Source organism: Chrysemys picta, chromosome 14 (assembly GCF_011386835.1).
Source record: "Chrysemys picta bellii isolate R12L10 chromosome 14, ASM1138683v2, whole genome shotgun sequence".
Taxonomy (NCBI): Eukaryota; Metazoa; Chordata; order Testudines; family Emydidae; genus Chrysemys; species Chrysemys picta.
In genome coordinates, this window is record NC_088804.1 from 206155 (window position 1) to 224264 (window position 18110).

The window sequence follows — 18110 nt, forward strand, 5'->3', positions numbered from 1 at the left end:
CCATCCTTTGGGCTCTCTGGTGAGAACCCTCATCCTCCCGCCCCTCGGTCTCTACCCTGATTGGCTGAGCAGGGGGTTATTGACAGGGAGGAGACTCAGGTCCCTGTTGTTTTCTTTTAAGACCAAGTAAATAGTCATAACCAGTCATATGTTCGACAAATTTTGCTGCTTCTCTGCAGTTCATTATTTTCTCTACCATTCCAGTTCTCCTAAAATACTTGCTGAATAATTACTATGAAATCTTGCTGGTCTGGAACTCACTTGAGAGCACTTTATTCAGGTCATTCAATGTCTGAAATTCAAGATCCGATGGTTAGTTTGAAAATCAGGGCTCTTGGGTCCTATTCCCAACTCTGCCACGGACTGGCTGTGTGACCTAAGACAAGTCAATTCTCCTTTCTCAGCCTTAGCTTCTCCCTCTTTCAAGTAGGGATAACAATCCGCCCCTACCTACCTCCCGGCGGGTGGAGGATGGGGATCTATTGGAGAGTGTCACTAGGAGCAGTGCATAAGATGAGGTGTCCTATCATGTTTACTCAGATCAGATTAGGACATAATAGAATGGCTGAAATAGTCTATTTTATTTGTATTTTATTATGTTACAATTGTTAAGAGCAGCAACTACTTAGCTCAGACTGAAACATCTCATCTAATTTTTGAGATCTAAGTGTCTCCTCTTTGTGTAGCTCAAACCTCCAAAGTGTCTGCCCTGCGGCAGGACATTAACACTGCAGGGGAGGAGTGGGTGTGGCAGTGACATCACAAAGGCCTTTTGCAGGACCTCAGCCTATTGGTCAAAGGTGCTGGGGAGGTGGTGACCTCACAGAGAGATGCTGACATCAGCCAGGCAGGACAGGGGCGCAGGGACAGGGAAACCTCAGAGACCCCTGTGGCTTTGCTTCAGCAAGTCTCCTTCTCGAGGTCTCTCTTTGAGGTCTGAGAGAGTATTTGGGTTCATGTATGTGAGCACCAGGAGGAACCTCTTTTGAGTTTTCTCCTTTCTTTTTCCTGATTTCACTAGAAAACTGACGTCCCTGTTTAGAAGGTAAGAGCCTCCGAGAGGTTTGGAACCTGTTCAGTCTGATGCATCTGGCGCCAGCTGAATTCTAGGCATGGAAAACACTAGCTTAAGGTGGCCAAATTTTATTCCCCACCTGGGATTTTGTCCCTTAGAATCACTGGGGACATTAGGGTTTGTCCTTTTTGTTTGACCTTTTCCTCCATCCCTCCCTCCTTTCTCTTCATCTCTTAGGTCTTCTGTCCTTTCCTCTGTTCCCCTCCCACCACCAGGAAGACTCTGTGTGTGTGTCGTGGGGGGTGCTCTGCAGTGGGAACAGGGACAATTCTCCAACTTTGGGCAGTCGAGAGCCTGGGTGAGATAAGGGGCGTTAAAGCCCTTTGTGAAGGAGAAAGGGGAGTTTCACGGTGTTGAGCACCAAGGAATTCTAAACTTTGCTAAAACATCTAGTCTGCAGAAACCAGAAATGGTCGGGGCCACATTGTAACCATTGTCTTTTTTAAAGCCCATTGAGGGATGTGAGTCCCACCCTTTTAGAGTATCTGGGGTGCTGGGAGAAGAGAAGAGGGGCCTGTCTCCATTTTATGGCCTCAACAAACTAAGTGCTGTGCCCCAGTTCTCGTCAGAGATCGCTGAAAAAGAACGTCTTCCCATCCATTAACATACCTGGAAAGATACTGGAACTCCTTATTAAACAATCAGTTTGTCAGCACGTACAGGACAGATGGTTGCAAGCCCGTACTCCAACAGCCCAGAACCAAACAGCAGGAAGCAGATCATGCAATGAACTCCTGCCAGTGCGTGTAGATTGCATTATGTGCACCCCTGTGCGGGGAGGAGGAGCTGCTCTGGCTGGGGCAGGGATGGGGAGGGACCAAACAGGCTGGTTAGTGAGAGGCTGCCTTGACCCCAGACTCACGCCCGCTCCCCGCTCGGTTCCAGGATGGCCAGGCTCCTGAGGATGTTCGGAAGAAGGCTCTGCAGGTGGCCCCAGAGCCTGAGGGAAGCAGCTGCCATCTTCCCCCGGAGCAGAGCGGCTCCTCCGTCCCCACTGGCGGGGAAGGAGCTCCCAGCCAGGCCAGGAGGTGGAAGTGCCCAGCCTTCTGGCGGAGAAAACCCGCTCCCAGCGCAGGCGCCGAGGTGGGAGAGGCCAGGTCGAAATGGAGCTGGGCCAGGCTGCGGCTGGGCAGGCAGGACCCAGCGCAGGAGGGGAGCCGGACAGGGTGACTCTGGGGCATGTTGTGTGGGCAGCAGCGGCCCCAGGAGCCCAGCCCTGATTCCCAGCAGGAGGCATCGCCCTGCCCGGTCACTGAGGACCTTCCAGCCTCCCCAGGGCAGGAGGTGGAGGATCCCTGTCCCACCACCAGCAGCTCGACCCGCTCCCCATGGGACAGCAGCATTGCCTGGGACTCGGGCAGCAGCGAGGCCGATGGGCGCCGCAGCTTTGTTCCAGGTGAGGAGTCAGGCTGGGCTCAGGGAGAGGTGAGGGTGGGGCTGTGAACTCCCTGGGCCCAGGCCCTCGATCAGTGCTATTGGAGCGGGTCCCCAGCCCAGGGGTCTGGCCTGAGCCACATGAACCCCACTGACACTAGATGCTGCCACTTTGGTCCTTGGTGCTCCAGTTGGGGGGAGGCACCTCTCAGCGAGTCCAGGACAGTCTGGGGGGGTCTCTTTGCTATGGGCTCCTGAAGGAGTTGGCTTTGGGGAGAGGCTCACTCCCAGGATCAGATACAGGAGGGGCAGCAGGGTCCAGGGAACAGGTGCTATTCCTGCCCTGCCACTGTCTGTCTGAGAAACCTTGGCCTTGTCATTCCCTGGATCGGTGCCTCAGTTTCCCTTCTTGCCAGCCTGTGCCTATTTCCCTGCAGTTTCACCTGCGTGTTGGTACCAGTCCCATCACCGTACTGCACAGTCTAATACCGGCTCCTCTCCCTTGCCAGCACCATGACACCTGCCGTGGAGCCAGAGCTGGAGACCCACCTCCTCCGAGCTGCCCTGCACGCCGTCTTCACCCTGGGCATGGAGAAGGACACCACCCAAGTGCAGGTAGATCATGCTAAAGTCATGGATAGAAGAGCCAGCTGTCATCCTGCCATGAATCCTTGCTAATTGCCTGCAGTGGGACGTGAATGAGAGAGGCCAGGATATGTGTTTGGGGGTCTCACCAGTGCTTCCCAGAGACCCCACTTCCCATCCTGTGGCAAGTTTAGCCCCAGTTTCCCTAACTCTGACCCATGGCTCTCCCTTGCTTTCAGGATCTGCCTAGGGTCTTGCCAGACCTCCTGGACGCCATGCTGGGGAACCTGCTGGCAGAGTCCCCAGACACCGACAGGCTCCAGTACATCTTGGAGGTGAGCCCGATCAGAGGGGTGGGGGCAATTTTACCTTCACTCTTAGATCCATTTTCCAGTCAGTCCTCCTACCCGGGCTCCCAGTGGGCGTCCTTGGTCAGGGCAGTCAGTGCAATGCCTCCTTTCCCCACAGCACATTAACTACTGGATCGTGTCCAGGGTGCCGCGAGAGAGAGCCAGGGCCGTTAAGAGCAGCACGGCCCTGCTCAGATCCACCATCACCCTCCCTGAGTTTGACGTAAGTGACCTCTGACCCCAGCTTCCTGACTCCAGGCGTAGGTGATCTGGCTCCGACGGGCTGTAGGATCTGATGCTGCAGGGGCTGTGGGTTAGGAGTGTTCCTCTTGGGGAGGCAGAGTCAGAGCAGAGAGTGAGCCTGGCTTGAGTCAAGTTCTTCTTGTCCTAGTTAAGTGGTGACTCTGGGCTTTTAAGGGGACTGTGCTCCAGGTTCATGCCTCCCTGTCATCCTGGAGCAGCTGGGGAAGCAAGTCCTCATGGAGGGCCCTGCCCACAGCCCTGTGCTCCAGGCTTCCTTGGGGGCAGAGGAAATTAAGGGTCTGGCTCTAGCATCTCCTGCAGAGGGGCTGAGGGGAAGGAGAGTCCTGGCCCGGGGGGGACTGGGAGCTGACAGGAAAATGCTGATGGAGTCCCCTCTCCCTCTCCCGTCCATTAGAACTCAGCGGAATTCCCCAGGATGGGTCACCACATGGCACAGCTGGCTCTGTCCGTCAGTGACCCAGCCAAGGACATCAGCCGGCAGGCCAGGGAGGGGGTTTACCGGCTCTACCAGCTGCTGCTGCACCAGAGGGGTAAGGAACCCAGCTGGGAAATGGCACCCGCTAGAAGAGTGAGACTGGGACCCCAGCCAATTTCTCTCAGACTGACCCCGGCTGGAGGATGAGTCTTTCTATCTCTTTCTGTGTTCCACACCACGCCCTGCAATTCTGTTGGGCCGGGCACGCAGCGAGGACTCTGCCCACTGTGCAGCCACCAATGGGATTGGAAGGACACAAGCCCTGCAACCAGAAGGACAAATGTGTGTGTGTGTGTCTCTCTCCCTGTCACCTACTCCCTCCTGGGGGAAACCCAGCAGCTGATGGGGGACAAGGTGAGCAGCTGCATTAGACTCAGGAGATTGGGACGGGGCCCAGGCCTCATTCCCATCCTGTGGCCATTCGCTGGCCTGGCACAAGGAGCCTGGTGGGGAATGAAAGGGAGAGCAAGTGCTCCTGGGAAGGGAGATGAATTCACCTCCATGAGCAGGAGCGAGCCAGCTTGTCCGCGGAGCAGCTCCACCCAGCTCTTTAGCCAGGCTAATTAATGACAAGCTTTGCCTCATCCCAGACTTATGTTCTTAGGACACGGTGCTATCGCTCTTGGGAAGGGCAGGAGAGTCCCCCAAGTGCCCTCTGCGAGACTCTCCTGTCCCACAGGGCTGCACCCAATTCCTAGTGGTCTGGTGTCTGTGTCACCCGAGCCACCACCCAGAGTTGCTCTCATCACTGGCAGCCTGGGAGGCCAAGGACTGACGGGTGATGGCGTCTGACCAGGCAGGGCTGAGGCACATGGGCAGGGGACGCTTGTCCTGCTGCTGGCAAGGCTGGACCCGTTCTGGAGAGAACAGGAGGATTCAGTCAGCAGTAGGGTTACCATGTCTAATAAATAAAAAAAGAGGACCCTCCACGGGCCCTGGCCCCGCCCATTTCCCCACCCCTAGCCCTGCCTCAACTCCGCCCCTCCCCCCCGCCCTAACTCCGCCCCCTCCTCCCTCCCACTCCCAGCCATGGGGAAAGGGCTGCCCCAGCGCTACCAGCTTCACAGTTTGCCGGGCAGCCCCCGGACCCTGCACCCCCAGCCGGCGCTTCCCCCGAGCCGCCGGAGCAGAGCAGCTGGAACCGGGAAGGGAAGTTCCTGGCCCGTGGCTCGGGGTCCGGAGGCAGGGGGGGGCTGCCAGAAGCCGGTAGCGCTCGCTCGGGCAGCTCGGCTCTTAAAGTCTGAGAGGGGAGGAGTGGAGCAGAGCAGCCGCGGGAGGGGAAGTGCCCGGCCGGCATTTTCCCGGACATGTTTGGCTTTTCTGCAATTCCCCCTGGACGGGGGTTTGATTGCTGAAAAGCAGGACATATCCGGGGAAAAATGGACGTATGGTAACCCTAGTCAGCAGGGGCTGCCGATCCGTCCCATTCACCAGGGCTGCCATCCTGCGGCTTCTGCATTAGTGGCTGGGGTGACTTGGGGAAAGGTCTCAACCTCCCCACATCCCACTTCACTGCTGCCAGAATCCCTCCTGCCCCCCCGCTACAGTCTCCTCCCTACCCAACCTGGGTGGGGCTGGAGGAGAGGGGTCTGAGAACTTGAACTGTGGATTGGAGATGGAACAGCTGTCAGGGGCACTGAGGGGAAGTGGCAGGAGCTCCCCGTACAAGGACGGGGGTTGCCACTGGAGGTCACTAGGAAGGACAACAAGACTCCATCTTGGGGGTCAGGAGGGGGAATCCATCCCTCAGAGGTGGGCAGGGGCTGGGTGGAAATGCTGCTGGTTCCAGGGGCCGTTAATCCCCCCTGATTCCTCGGAGGCGTCTGAGTCTCAGACTGGTTCTCGTTCCCTTGCAGCAGGAGGACGTCACGGCCAATGTGATGCGCCAGCTCCGTATCATGCGGCACTTGCGCCAGGTGCCCGAGGCGCTGCAGGGCCTGTGCCTCTGAGGCCACCAGCAACTACCGCTCTCTGCTGCAGGTACTGCTCCGGCTCTCTGTAAATGGGGAGCTAGTGGAAGGGGAAATGGAGCCCCCTGGCACTCACAGAAACCCTCTCCCCTCTCTGTGGAGCAGGGTCCTTTCCTCTGCCCCAAATTCCTTCATCTGGGACAGGAGCTTTTTCCCTCACACCCATTCCCCTCTCCCCTTTCCTTGATCTACCCCCATCCCATTCCCCCTGCGCCCAGGCAGAGCTCGGCCTGCCCCATATGGTGCAGAAAGGCCTGTGATATGCAGGGGGTCAGATTAGATGCTCTAACTGTCTCTTCTGCCCATAAAGTCTACTGATTTCTGAGAAACCGAGTGTAGCATTGGGAGCAGCTTGTGATGTTTTACTGTCTAGCCGGCTTGCTTCCTAGAATGAACACTCATTGAGCCGGGTGATCCACAGGGAGTAGCTCAAACCTCCAAAGGGTCTGGCCTGCGGCAGGACATTAACACTGCAGGGGAGGGGTGGGTGTGACAGTGACATCACAAAGGCCTTTTGCAGGACCTCAGCCTATTGGTCAAAGGTGCTGGGGAGGTGGTGACCTCACAGAGAGATGCTGACATCAGCCAGGCAGGACAGGGGCACAGGGCCAGGGAAACCTCTGAGTCCCCTGTAGCTTTGCTTCAGCAAGTCTCCTTCTAGAGGTCTCTCTTTGAGGACTGAGAGAGTATTAGGGGTCACGTACGTGAGTGCCAGGAGGAACCTCTTTTGAGTTTTCTCCTTTCTTTTTCCTGATTTTACTAGAAAACAGACGGCCTTTTTAGAAGGTAGGAGCCTCCGAGAGGTTTGGAACCTGTTCAGTCTGATCCATCTGTTCCACAAGTCCTTCAGTCCAATCCACTTCCCTAACTAATTTCCTTAATTTTTTAAAATTAGCCCTTTTGAAAAAAAAAAAACTCTAGTCACAGATCTATTTTTGTTTACCCTTCCATTTAGTTTAAACTGAATTAGCTCACGGTCGCTCAAACCAAGGCTGTCCCCTACAACCATTTCTTCTAAGAGATCCTCACTACTCACCAAAACCAAATCGAAAATGGCATCCCCTCTTGTTGGTTCAGCAACTACTTGGTGAAGGAATCCATCAGCTATCACATCTAGGAAAATCTGAGCCCTATTATATTAATAGCACTTGTCCTCCAGTCTATATCTGGGAAGTTAAAGTCTCCCATGATCACACAATTCCCATTAGTATTTACTTCATTAAAAACATTGAAGAGGTCTCTATACCTATCCAAATCAGACTCCTGTTCTAACACACAGCAACCCCCCCCCCCCTCCCCCCCGAAAGGCAGAGGTAGAGCCCAGGAATCAAGATGGTGGGGAAATTTCATTGAAACCGTTTCTGACCGAAAATCCTATTCAAACTAAACCAGTTTGTTTCTTGAAATCATAACAAGTGGCAATGAAAATTCTTTGTCACAATGTGTTAAATTGTCTCGTGGCACTCAAAGAGGAGACACTTAGATCTCAAAAATTAGATAAGATGCTTCAGTCTGAGCTAAGTAGTTGCTGCTCTTAACAATTGCAAAATAATACAATACAAATAAAATAAACTATTTCAGCCATTCTATTATGTCCTAATCTGATCTGAGTAAACATGATAGGACACCTCATCTTATGCACTGCTCCTAGTGACACTCTCCAATAGACCCAGCAGTCCTTATTTCCAGGTCCCTTCACTAACCACTGCTGCACACTCCCTCCCACAGCTGGCAATTAGAACCAGGCCCTCATGTCCGGTCCCCCTGCTTTGAGAGGGAGTGTGCTCCGCTGGAGTGATTGGAGCAGAGAACTGGGAGTCAGGACTCCTGGGTTCCATTGCTGGTTTCCTATTGACCTGTGGGACTTGGGGTAAGTTGCTGCCCCCTCTAGGCTCTGTCCCCAGCAGTCAAATGGGGATTTCATACTTTCCCACTATTGGAAAGTGCTGGGAGAATCCCCCAGCAAAAGCTGCTCTGACAGTGCTAAGCAGCATCTGTTTGCTTGTGAGAATGTCCTATGGGACTGTGTCAAAAGCCTTATTAACACCAAGATAGATCACATCTACTGTTTACCCACCTCCACTAGGCCCCTAACCCTGCCAAAGAAGGAGGTAGGATTGGTCTGGAATGATTTGTTCTTGACAAGTCCATGCTCACTAGTCCTAAGAACCAAATTGTCCTGCAGGTGCTGACAAACTGATTGTTTAAAAAACAGAGGCTCTCCCAATGCTACACTCGGTTTCTCAGAAATGAGTAGACTTTATGGGCAGCAGAGACCGTTAGAGCATCTAATCTGATCCCCTGCATATCACAGGCCTCCTGTCTACCACAATAGCTACTTTTGGGGCAAACACATTCCGGAAAGGCATCTAGTCTTTATTAAATGACATCAAGAGATGGAGAATCCACCACTTTCCATGGTAGCTTCTTCCTGGGTTCAATCATCCTCGCTGTTGAATATTTGTGCCTTATTTGTCATAGGAATTTGTCTCTTTTCACCTTCCAGCCATTGGGTCTTGCTCTGCCTTTCTCTGCTCGATTAGAGAGCCCTTTAATACCCAATATTTTCTCTCCATTAAGGCATTTCAACACTTCAGTGAAGTCACCTTTCAATCTTCTTTTGATAAGCTAAACAGGTTGAGCTCTTTCAATAGCTCACTAGAAGGCATTTTTCTCCAGCCCTCAGAACATTTGGTGGCTCTTTGCTGCCCCAGCTCCAATTTCTAGGACCATCTTTTTCAAAGGAGGACACCAAGACTGGAGGCAGTATTCCAATAGCAGTCTCACTGCTGCTGTGTCACCTCCCTATCCTACTCACGGCTCAGCTCCTTCGTCTAATGATGGCTTTAGCCCTGGTCACCACAGCATCACACTGGGAGCTCATGTTGAGTGGCTTCTCCACTCTGGCCCCTAAATCCTTTTCAGAGTCACTGCTTTCCTGGATACACGTCCCCATTCTGGAGGTGTGGCCGCGTGCCTTGTTGCCACGCATAGGACCTTGCATTGGGAGAAATGCCGTCCAGCCCTGCTGGTACATAGGGGATAAGCACAGAACAAACGTACCTTTAGGAGCTGTGTTGTCCATAGGCTCTGAACAACATGTGGGGGTCAGCAGATTACAAACGCACGACAGACCTGTAGTGTAGACAGGTCCCAACTGCGTCTCCGTTTCCCACCCTGCTCTAAGTTTAGTCACAGCCTCCATGTCTTTTCCGCCATGTCCCTTAACCCCACGTCACTGCAGAAGAGAGTTTCTGGTAGCCAGCTGGCTCTCCTGGATGTGGATGTCGTTCCAAAAGACGTGCTCTGGCTCAGTCCCATGCTATGGTTGGCTGAAGGAACCACTTGGTCACATTCTACGCCCTGAGTTATACAGGAGGGGCGACTAGATGCACAGAATGGTCCTTTCTGACCTGAACCTCTATCAATCGCTACATTTTCTGCTTCTAGGAAGAGAACACTGGACCTATTTTCTCTCATTCACTTTCAGTCAGAATAATTTCAATCCAGGCCAAAGGATTTCCTCTTCCATTGTGTCTTCAGCACCTTTGCGAGCAAAGAGTTACTGTTACCCACAGGTTACCAGTTTCAACCTGTCCCTGGGTGAGATGGCCAGGAAAGGGGTTGGAGCTCAACTGCACCTGGCCCAGGTGATGCATCTTCCTAGGGTGAAGGGAATAAGTGTGGGGGTCACGTGACAAGACACAGCCTGTGATTAGGACCCAGGCCTGCTGAGAGATAGAAGGGCAGCCTGTGCTCAGCCAGGAGAGAGACCCCAAGGGAAGCAGGCATGGGAGGGGCTTGGAGAGTCCTTTAAAGGTCAGGGACAAGCTGGGAAGGGGCCAGGCTGAGCACTAAGGACAAGGTCCTAGGAGGGAAAGACATGTCAGTTTAAGAGATGGGGCAGATAGTCCAGTTGGTTTCGGCTCCCAGGACCAGACACCCAGAGGTGAAGGTGGTTGTCGGAGCTTCTGTCCTTCTTCCCCAGTGTAGATTTGATAGTGGAGAAGACTGATGCCGTGAGGGGGAAGTGAGTTACCCCAAGGTCACCCAGTGAGTTTATATCACGAATGCATAGTCGGAAGGATCCAATAGAAACATGGATTTTCCAGTCTCTTCTTTCTAGGAGTCCCCAGGGCTAAGGTAAAACCCCTGCGGCCCCACCCCATTCTGCTCACCTCCAAGATGTGCTGGAGTTTGTCTGTGCTGGGGAGTGCTGTCAGCAGGATCGAGAGCTCGTCATCCATGTTCTCTGGGCAGGCCTTGCTCAGAGCCTGCCAGCGGAGGGAGACCAGGGGTCAGGATTATGGAACCTGGGGCGACACCTGCCAGGATGACAGCAGGCTCTGTAGTCCTTGCCCAGAGCAGCTCTCTGCAGAGGGCCTGGTGCACAGCAGTGTAGGGAACAGCCAAGCTGCTAGGCATGGGAGCTGGGCTTCCTGGCAGAGTCCAGCACCCAAAGCCCAGCATCTGCAAGGAAGGGATTCCCAACAGAGGGGCAACATCATCTCCCACACACGGGGAGTCTCCCCCTGACACTTGATTCATCCTATGGCCTGTTCCCATCTCTGCCCACCGCACCGACAACTCAGCAGCTCCAGCTACCGAAGGGAGCACGAACCAGAGGCCTTCCTGCTCCTGGGACAGAGGAGTAGGTTGATGATCTACCTGGATGTGAGCGTTGGCCTTCCCCATGCCCAGGGTCTAGACTCCATTCAGGGCAGCGCACAGGAACTGCGATTCCTATTCTGGATCTAGTGGCAGCTTCAGTTTGCTGGCAGGAGACTGTACATGAGACCTTGTAGTTGCGGGGGTGACACAGGCACTAACACGTGCATGGGAGTTTGAGCAACAGAGCAGAGGCCTGTGTGGGGAAGGAGGGCAGGGATTTGGGAAGCAAGAGCAGAGGATCAAACCCTTTCTTAATGTGGGTCGGGATGATCCCCATTTCAAAGATAGAGAAAGTGAGGCACCAGGTGGGAGAGTGACCCGGCCAGGATCACGTTACCGCTCAGTGGCAGGACTGCAAACAACCCGTTCCCTGATCTCCTCACTCCTCAGCCTGACTTTGGCTCGGCCTGCCCTTGCTGGCCCTGTACATGGCCCTGTACATCCCCTTCCTTAGAGACCGTGGGAGAACCAGTCCTACCCTGGATTGTAGGTTCTGCCCCAAGGCCCTGTGCCGAACAGCTAGGCCTGCTCCTGTACCTTTGTTGCGGTTTCCCCTGGTTTCCCCTCAGCTGGAGCTCACTCTGTAATCCATTTGGCCTAGCTCCAGGCTTTATAGCCCACAGGCCAAGCCCCCCGTTATATACCCTCCTCCTTAGAAACTGGCCCACGCGGGGGCAAGTTCTATTCTTCTCCAAGCTTCATCCCTCCTCATCTCATCGCTGTCACCGGCTGCGCTCTTGTACAGCCTGTGCGCAGTGTCTGCAGCTCCACTGCCAGCTCGCTCGGGGCAAACCTTCTCTTCTGCAGTATCCCCACGCTCTTCCTGCAGCCACTCAGTCTCATGAACAGCTGCTTGCAGAGCCTCTTCTGAAGCCTTTAGCGTCTTCTGTTGCCTTTTTGCTACTGCCGCTGCATCTGCCAAAACCTTTTCGGTCAGGGTCTGAGAACCCACCATGGACTGCTCCACCCTTGTGTTTGTCCCTCCTCCAGTCTGCTTCATCTCTGGGCCAATCATCTCCCTGCAGCACCCGACAGGGTGTGTTGGTGGAGGGTCTGCAAGGTCCATGGCCACCCCAGCCACCTCCACCTTGCCTGCCTCATGGGGGTTTGTGTCAGAGGACACCTTCTCCTTTCTTTCTAACTTCTTAGGGCCCTGGCCCCTCGTTCAGCCACTCAGCAATTTCCTAAGCAGGCCGTGTCTGTTGATATGGCCTGCTTCTCTGGCCCCAAACCAAAGAACTCTTGCTCCCATCTTGGCATTAGGCCACGCTTGTACACTTTCTCATGCCCTTCCCCCTGGGCTAACCTTCTCAGCACAGCCCAGGCATGCTCTCCTTCTCTGCTCTTTTTGTCCATGGGCATAGCAGACCCTGGGTTGATTTCCCTTTGCAGGATCTCTCACAGATATTGCTGCTGCTGCGTCTGTAGCTCCACCTGCACTTCCTTCTGCATCTGTTGGTTTTCTAGGAGCTGCTGGAGAAACCCCTAGATCTGCTTAGCCAGTCCCTGGAACTGAAGTGGGAAATCCAGCGACTAGTTTGGTCCCTTGATACACCTGCTTGGGGGAGGGATAGCTCAGTGGTTTGAGCATTGGCCTGCTAAACCCAGGGTTGTGAGCTCAATCCTTGAGGGGGCCATTTAGGGATCGCGGCAAAAAACTGTCTGGGGATTGGTTCTGCTTTGAGCAGGGGGTTGGACTAGATGACCTCTGGAGGTGCCTTCCAACCCTGATATTCTATGATTCCTTCACCAACCAAGACTTCCCTCACGGATCACAGGGGGAACTCAATCCTGCCGACTATGCCAATCATAAATGAATCTACTCATCGTTAGGTGCCCCCCGGCGGCCAGGCATGGCATCACAGCCCTCTCGCTGGGCTAGCGTCCCCCATCCATGGTCGCTCCAGCACCACGGTAGTTTCTCTGTCTGGTAACTCCGGCCAGGTCACCACCTTTAGTCCACCCTTCTGGGGCCCAGCTTGCCTCACACTAAAAGTCCGAAGAGGTCTTTCCACAGACAGAAGTCCTTCTGCCATCGCTGGGGCACTTGCTCAGCCTGTAGCCCCCTTGCTGGGCTTGGGAACCCTCTCCAGGTGCGTGTACGTCGCCTCCTCTGGGGCCGGTAGGGGAACCCAGTCCCACCCTGACATTGATAGCAGCTCAGGGCCCTGGACCCAACAGCTAGCTCTGCACCTTTCTCTTTGCTGCACTTTTCCCTCCAGGCTTTCCTTGCTGCTCTGAACTTCCTACCTCGTTCTCAATCCTGTTGCTACCCCAGCTGGGCTGTATCACCACCGAAGTCTGGCTCTTTATGGGGGCGGATAGGGTGCCTCTCAGTTCGGGCTCATTCTGTAATCAGCTTGGCTAAGCCCCAGGCTGTGCAGCCCAGGGGAAAGCACCCTGTTACAGGCCTGCTCTGCCCACTCCTCCTGTTACTGGGCTGGGGTCCTTGCTCCCCATTTCACACCTGGCGTCCAGAGGGGCTGAGTACGCACAGGCTCCTCTGCCTGGAACTGGAGTTTGCTCGTTCTGGTGACTCTGACATTCAGGCCCTTCATCATCAGAGGCTGACAGGTGTGGTGAGGGAGCTGGAGAAACCCCACTGCTGAGCGGAAGGGGGTCAAAGAGTTGGGATTCTGGGAGCTGATGGCTTTGTTTGCCCTGCTGCGGGAAGTGGAGCTGGAGACCGGAGATGCCATGTGAACGAGACTACCTGATGCTCTCTTTATGCCCGAGGGGCCGGAGCCTCCTACTGGAAACGCTCTCAGGAGTCCAGGTTCGAGGATGTCTCTGGGGAGCCTCTTCTTAGGAACAAAACCAGGGTGGCACGATAATGGAGGCGTCTCTCTCCCAGAGCTGGGAGTCAGGGACAGGGGAAGCTCTCAGCCAGGCTGTGCATCGAGGATCCCATTTCTCCCCCAAGAGACCCACACGCCCCAAGGAGTAAATGGCTCCTACCTCCATGAGAGAGCAGGGTCTCCCATCTAAGCCTCTCTGACCCCCAGCATTGCTTGCTTGGATGGGACGAGGTGACCTGTCCCCACTGCTCCCTGACGTGGCTCAGCTGCAGGCTGTGCCCGTCTGGGAGGCTGTGCCAGATCCCAGGGCCTGGCAGACAGCTGGGAATGAGGCTCCGATTCATTTCACACCCAGAGACCCCATAGATGGGCCAAGGGGAGAATAAAGGGCAGGAGGTGAAGCTAGCCCTGAGCCTCTGTCCCACCCCCACCTCCTCAAAAGTGGAGATTTCCGAGCTTCAGTGGGGCTAGGGGTGGGGCCCTGACACAACGGCCTTTCTGCACCATATGGGGCAGGCAGAGCTCTGCCTGGGCGCAGGGGGAATGGGATGGGGGTATATCAAGGAAAGGGGGGAGGGGAATGGGTGTGAGGGAAAGAGCTCCTGTCCCAGATGAAGGAATTTGGGGGCAGAGGAAAGGACCCTGCTCCATAGAGAGGGGAGAGGGTTTCTGTGAGTGCCAGGGGGCTCCATTTCCCCTTCCACTAGCTCCCCATTTACAGAGAGTCAGAGCAGTACCTGCAGCAGAGAGCGGGAGTTGCTGGTGGCCTCAGAGGCACAGGCCCTGCAGCGCCTCGGGCACCTGGCGCAAGTGCCGCATGATACGGAGCTGGCGCATCACATTGGCCGTGACGTCCTCCTGCTGCAAGGGAACGAGAACCTGTCTGAGACTCAGACGCCTCCGAGGAATCAGGGGGGATTAACGGCCCCTGGAACCAGCAGCATTTCCACCCAGCCCCTGCCCACCTCTGAGGGATGGATTCCCCCTCCGGAACCCCAGTTTGGAGTCTTGTTGTCCTTCCTAGTGACCTCCAGTGGCAACCCCCCTCCTTGTACGGGGAGCTCCTGCCACTTCCCCCTCAGTGCCCCTGACAGCTGTTCCACCTCCAATCCACAGCTCAAGTTCTCAGACCCCTCTCCTCCAGCCCCACCCAGGTTGGGTAGGGAGGGGACTGTAGCGGGGGGGCAGGAGGGATTCTAGCAACAGTGAAGTGGCATGTGGGGAGGTTGAGACCTTTCCCCAAGTCACCCCAGCCACTAATGCTGAAGCCGCAGGATGGCAGCCCTGGTGAATGGGACGGATCGGCAGCCCCTGCTGACTGAATCCTCCTGTTCTCTCCAGCAGGGCCGGCTTTAGGAAGGGCGGGGCCCAATTCGAACATTTTTGGCGGGGCCCCGGCAGGGATGACTAACAAAAAAAACAATGTAAAAAAAAGCCTTTCATTTCTTCCATGTATTATTTACTTTTCATAACTATATAAATAATAAAATTATATATTATGTACATTGCATCATATATGCTGTTGATCGGTTATTAATGAGCTCCATTTCACATGTGTGGGTCCCCGCCATTCCCTGGGGGTGTGCTAGGGTGACCAGATGTCCTGATTTTATAGGGACAGTCCCGATTTTTGGGTCTTTTTCTTATAGGATCCTATTATCCCCCACCCCCTGTCCCGATTTTTCACACTTGCTGTCTGGTCACCCTAGTGGTGTGCACATGTGTGGGTCCCAGCTGCTCCCTGCCCCCCTCATTAAAGCAGGTGTGCAGGGTTACTACCCTGGGAACTGCAGGGCACCAGTGGACATGGGGCTGGCTGGAGGCAGGGCAGGGGCTCACTGGAGGTAGGGTCTGGCTGCAGGCAGGGCAAGGGGTGTGGGGCTGGCTGGAGACAGGGGTGTGTGGGGCTGGCTGGCTTTGGGCAGGGCCGCAGGGGGTGCGGCAGGGGTTGCCTGGAGACAGGGCAGGGGGGCGGGGCTGGTGCGGGCAGAACAGGGCGGGCGGGGCTGGAGGTAGGGCAGGGGTGCAGCAGGGGCTGGCTGCGGACAGGGGGTGCAGGGCTGGCTGGAGACGGGGCTGGCTGCGGGCAGGGCAGGGGGTGCGGGGCTGGTGCGGGTACGGGGTGCAGCAGAGGCAGCTGAAGCCCCGGCCCTTTAAATAGCCCCCGAGCCCCCCGCTATCCCAGGGCTCTGGGGGCTATTTAAAGGGCCCAGGGCTCCCCTGCTTCTACCACCCCGGCCCTTTAAATAGCCGCGGGAGCTCTGGGGAAGCAGCGGGGCTCCAGTGACTATTTAAAGGGCCGGGGCGGTAGAGGCAGCGGGAGCCCCGGACTTTTTAAATAGCCCCCAGAGCCCCGCAGCCCTACCCCAGGGCTCCAGCAGTGGGGGTCTGGTGGCAATTTAAAGGGCCTGGGGCTCCGGCCCCTGCTGGGAGCCCTAGGTCCTTTAAATTGCCCCCTGGGGAAGCCGGGCCACCCTGGTACAGCACACCGGCTCTTCCCGGTACACCGTACCGGGGCTTGGGCCCTGGGCCCGATTCAGGGGAATTGGTTGAATTGGCCTAAAGCCGGCCCTGGTGGGGGTATGGCCACAGAGCCGCAGGGAGGGGAACCCTGAGGTGTGGGGGCTGGGTGGATACTGGGAGTTCCTCCTGAAGGGACGGGGGTTGGCCAAGGTCACTCAGCCCCGGGGTGTGGGAGGGGACTGGCTGAGGGCACTCAGAGCCCCAGGAAGTGGGGGGGGCTGAGGGGAGGGACTGTCCGGGGGGAGAACTCGCAGCCCCAGGAGGTGTGGGAGCGTCTGAGGGGAGGGACTGGCCATGGGCACTCAGAGCTCGGGGGGGGAGGGGGGGGGCTGTCCGGGGGGGCACTCACAGCCCCAGGAGGTGGGTGGGGGAGGGACACACAGGATTTCAGGAATTCCCTGGCAGTGAAGAGCTGCTGGCGGCAGGGAGGAGTCAGCCGTGACAATCCCCACTTGGGATCCCTGGCTGGGCTAGTGGCTATGGGGGCCCGTGGCCAAGCTGCAGCGGAAGGTGACCTGAAGAAAATGCCTCGGCCTCCGGCTAGGAAGGGCCTGGGCCAGACAATGACCCACCGCGCAGTGTCCCAGCTCCCTGCCCCACACCTGCGGGGCACGGCCCCTCCTCTGTAGGGAGGTTGGCATGTACCTTAGTGCTGCTTCCTCCATCCCCAAAAGCCTCTCCCAGCCAGTCTCTCCTGCCGTTCAATACGCACATTACCCTGCTGTGCCATACCGGGGGGGGAACCCTTCGGGGATGGGGGGGCTGTCACACAGCTGGGCAATTTAACCCAGCTGGGCCGGGGTGTCTGTCTCCCTGGAGCTGGGGTCTCAGCCCAGGTGTCTCTCTGCCCTTCCCCCTAGTCACCCCTGGGCGAGGTGGGAGCGCCCCACGTTGCGTTCCAGCCCCACATTCGCACCCACAAGTGCTGGTGGGTTCCAATCCCAGCTGAACACGCCCACCCGGCCCTAGTGCGGAGCAGAAGGGCCCAGCGCTGCCCCACAGACCCTCTGGCTCTCCGAGCCCGCTCTTACCCATCACCGCAGCACATCTGGCCCAGGCTGAACGCTGCTGCTCTGTGCAGAGAGGCTGGCACTTCTCGCTCCTGCCGTACGAGGGGCAGGTGCTGCTACCGACTGCTCCCCCTAACCCCCGCCCTGCTGCGCTCTGGGGATGCTGCCCTGCTGTGGAGCTCTCAGGTGTCTTGAACTGGAATTTGTTTGGAGAGAAACTGCTAAGGAGCCTTATCAGCCCCGAGCAGAGAGTACCTGGGAGCCTGCCTGGGTCGGGCGGGTCTGGTACAGCCTCCCCCCAGATAAGGCTCTTCCCTGGACCTGCCACCCATTGGAATCTGGAACGATTCCCTCCGAGGTAACACCCGGGGCAGCCAGGGCAGGGCAGGGCACAGCCTGCTCCCCGGGAGCTTTAGGGCTTTCAAGAGTCAGAGGTGCCAGCAGAGCAGGTTGTATGTTAAAGCAGCGAAGAAAGTTGGGGGGGCAGAGGAATTGGGTGCTGTGGCCCCCCCCATGCCTGGGGCCTATTTGAAAGGCAGCTGTCACACTGTCCCCTTTATCGGGAGTGCCCACTACACCCATCTCATGTAGTCCTCGGCACGAGAAGGGGAAGCATGTTCCCAGCTGAACGGCGTTCGTCCAGGACTCACCGACCCCTATTCCAGGATGCGGGAGTGACCTGAGAGAGAGGTCACCATGTAGCCTGCAATTATCAGTGGCTTCTGGATTCCTCTGGGAAAGGGTTAACCAGGGGCTTAGTTTAGTCCACACTTGGCTTTCTCGGCAGTGCTGGACTCTGGTGGCAGGGAGGGGTCCAGCTCGCACCCTTTCACCTGGCAGGGAAAGTGCCCTAAAGGTTAGGATGTTCTCACAGGCTGTCGTAGTTACTGGGACCTTGGCAGGGAGGATTGGTGGCTTGTGGGGCATCGGATACCTCCCCTCCTCCTAGAGCTGTGCAGTAACCAGAACATTACCCCTGCGAGGAGAGGGTTTCGCGGACTCTGGGATCTTGGGA

General features: G+C 56.2%; 3 protein-coding genes across 4 annotated transcripts in view; 2 read left to right on the top strand and 1 right to left on the bottom strand.

Annotated features, from left to right (window-relative positions):
- Positions 1-17459, bottom strand: part of LOC112061722 (fibrinogen-like protein 1-like protein) — an 82701-nt gene extending 65242 nt beyond the window's left edge. Inside the window, exon 1 of the transcript XR_010592707.1 lies at positions 17117-17459. The gene's annotated coding sequence lies outside the window, so the exon portion shown is untranslated. The remainder of the gene's footprint in view (positions 1-17116) is intronic.
- The window catches only part of LOC135975714 (angiopoietin-related protein 4-like), a 136603-nt gene that overhangs the window by 103562 nt on the left and 14931 nt on the right, over positions 1-18110 (top strand). The gene's annotated exons all lie outside the window — the stretch shown is intronic.
- On the top strand, positions 1815-5421 carry LOC135975710 (uncharacterized). Of its 2 annotated transcripts, XM_065567748.1 has the most exons (5): positions 1815-2471; positions 2959-3064; positions 3274-3369; positions 3503-3607; positions 4043-5421. In XM_065567748.1, the coding sequence occupies exons 1-5, from the start codon at positions 2404-2406 to the stop codon at positions 4268-4270; spliced, it is 603 nt and encodes a 200-aa protein (XP_065423820.1). In that variant the 5' UTR covers positions 1815-2403; the 3' UTR covers positions 4271-5421. The 2 variants fall into 2 exon arrangements, with proteins under 2 accessions (XP_065423820.1, XP_065423821.1); XM_065567749.1 differs by lacking the exon at positions 3503-3607 and having other exon boundaries at positions 1823-2471; positions 4043-5418.

What these genes read in the sequence shown, in the direction of transcription:
- LOC135975710 (XM_065567748.1), top strand. Translation starts at nt 2,404, where the DNA reads ATGGGACAGCAGCATTGCCTGGGACTCGGGCAGCAGCGAGGCCGATGG. An exon ending in GCGCCGCAGCTTTGTTCCAG is followed by an intron (nt 2,472 to 2,958) that starts GTGAGGAGTCAG and finishes CTCCCTTGCCAG; the next exon opens with CACCATGACACCTGCCGTGG. An exon ending in TCACCCTCCCTGAGTTTGAC is followed by an intron (nt 3,608 to 4,042) that starts GTAAGTGACCTC and finishes CCCGTCCATTAG; the next exon opens with AACTCAGCGGAATTCCCCAG.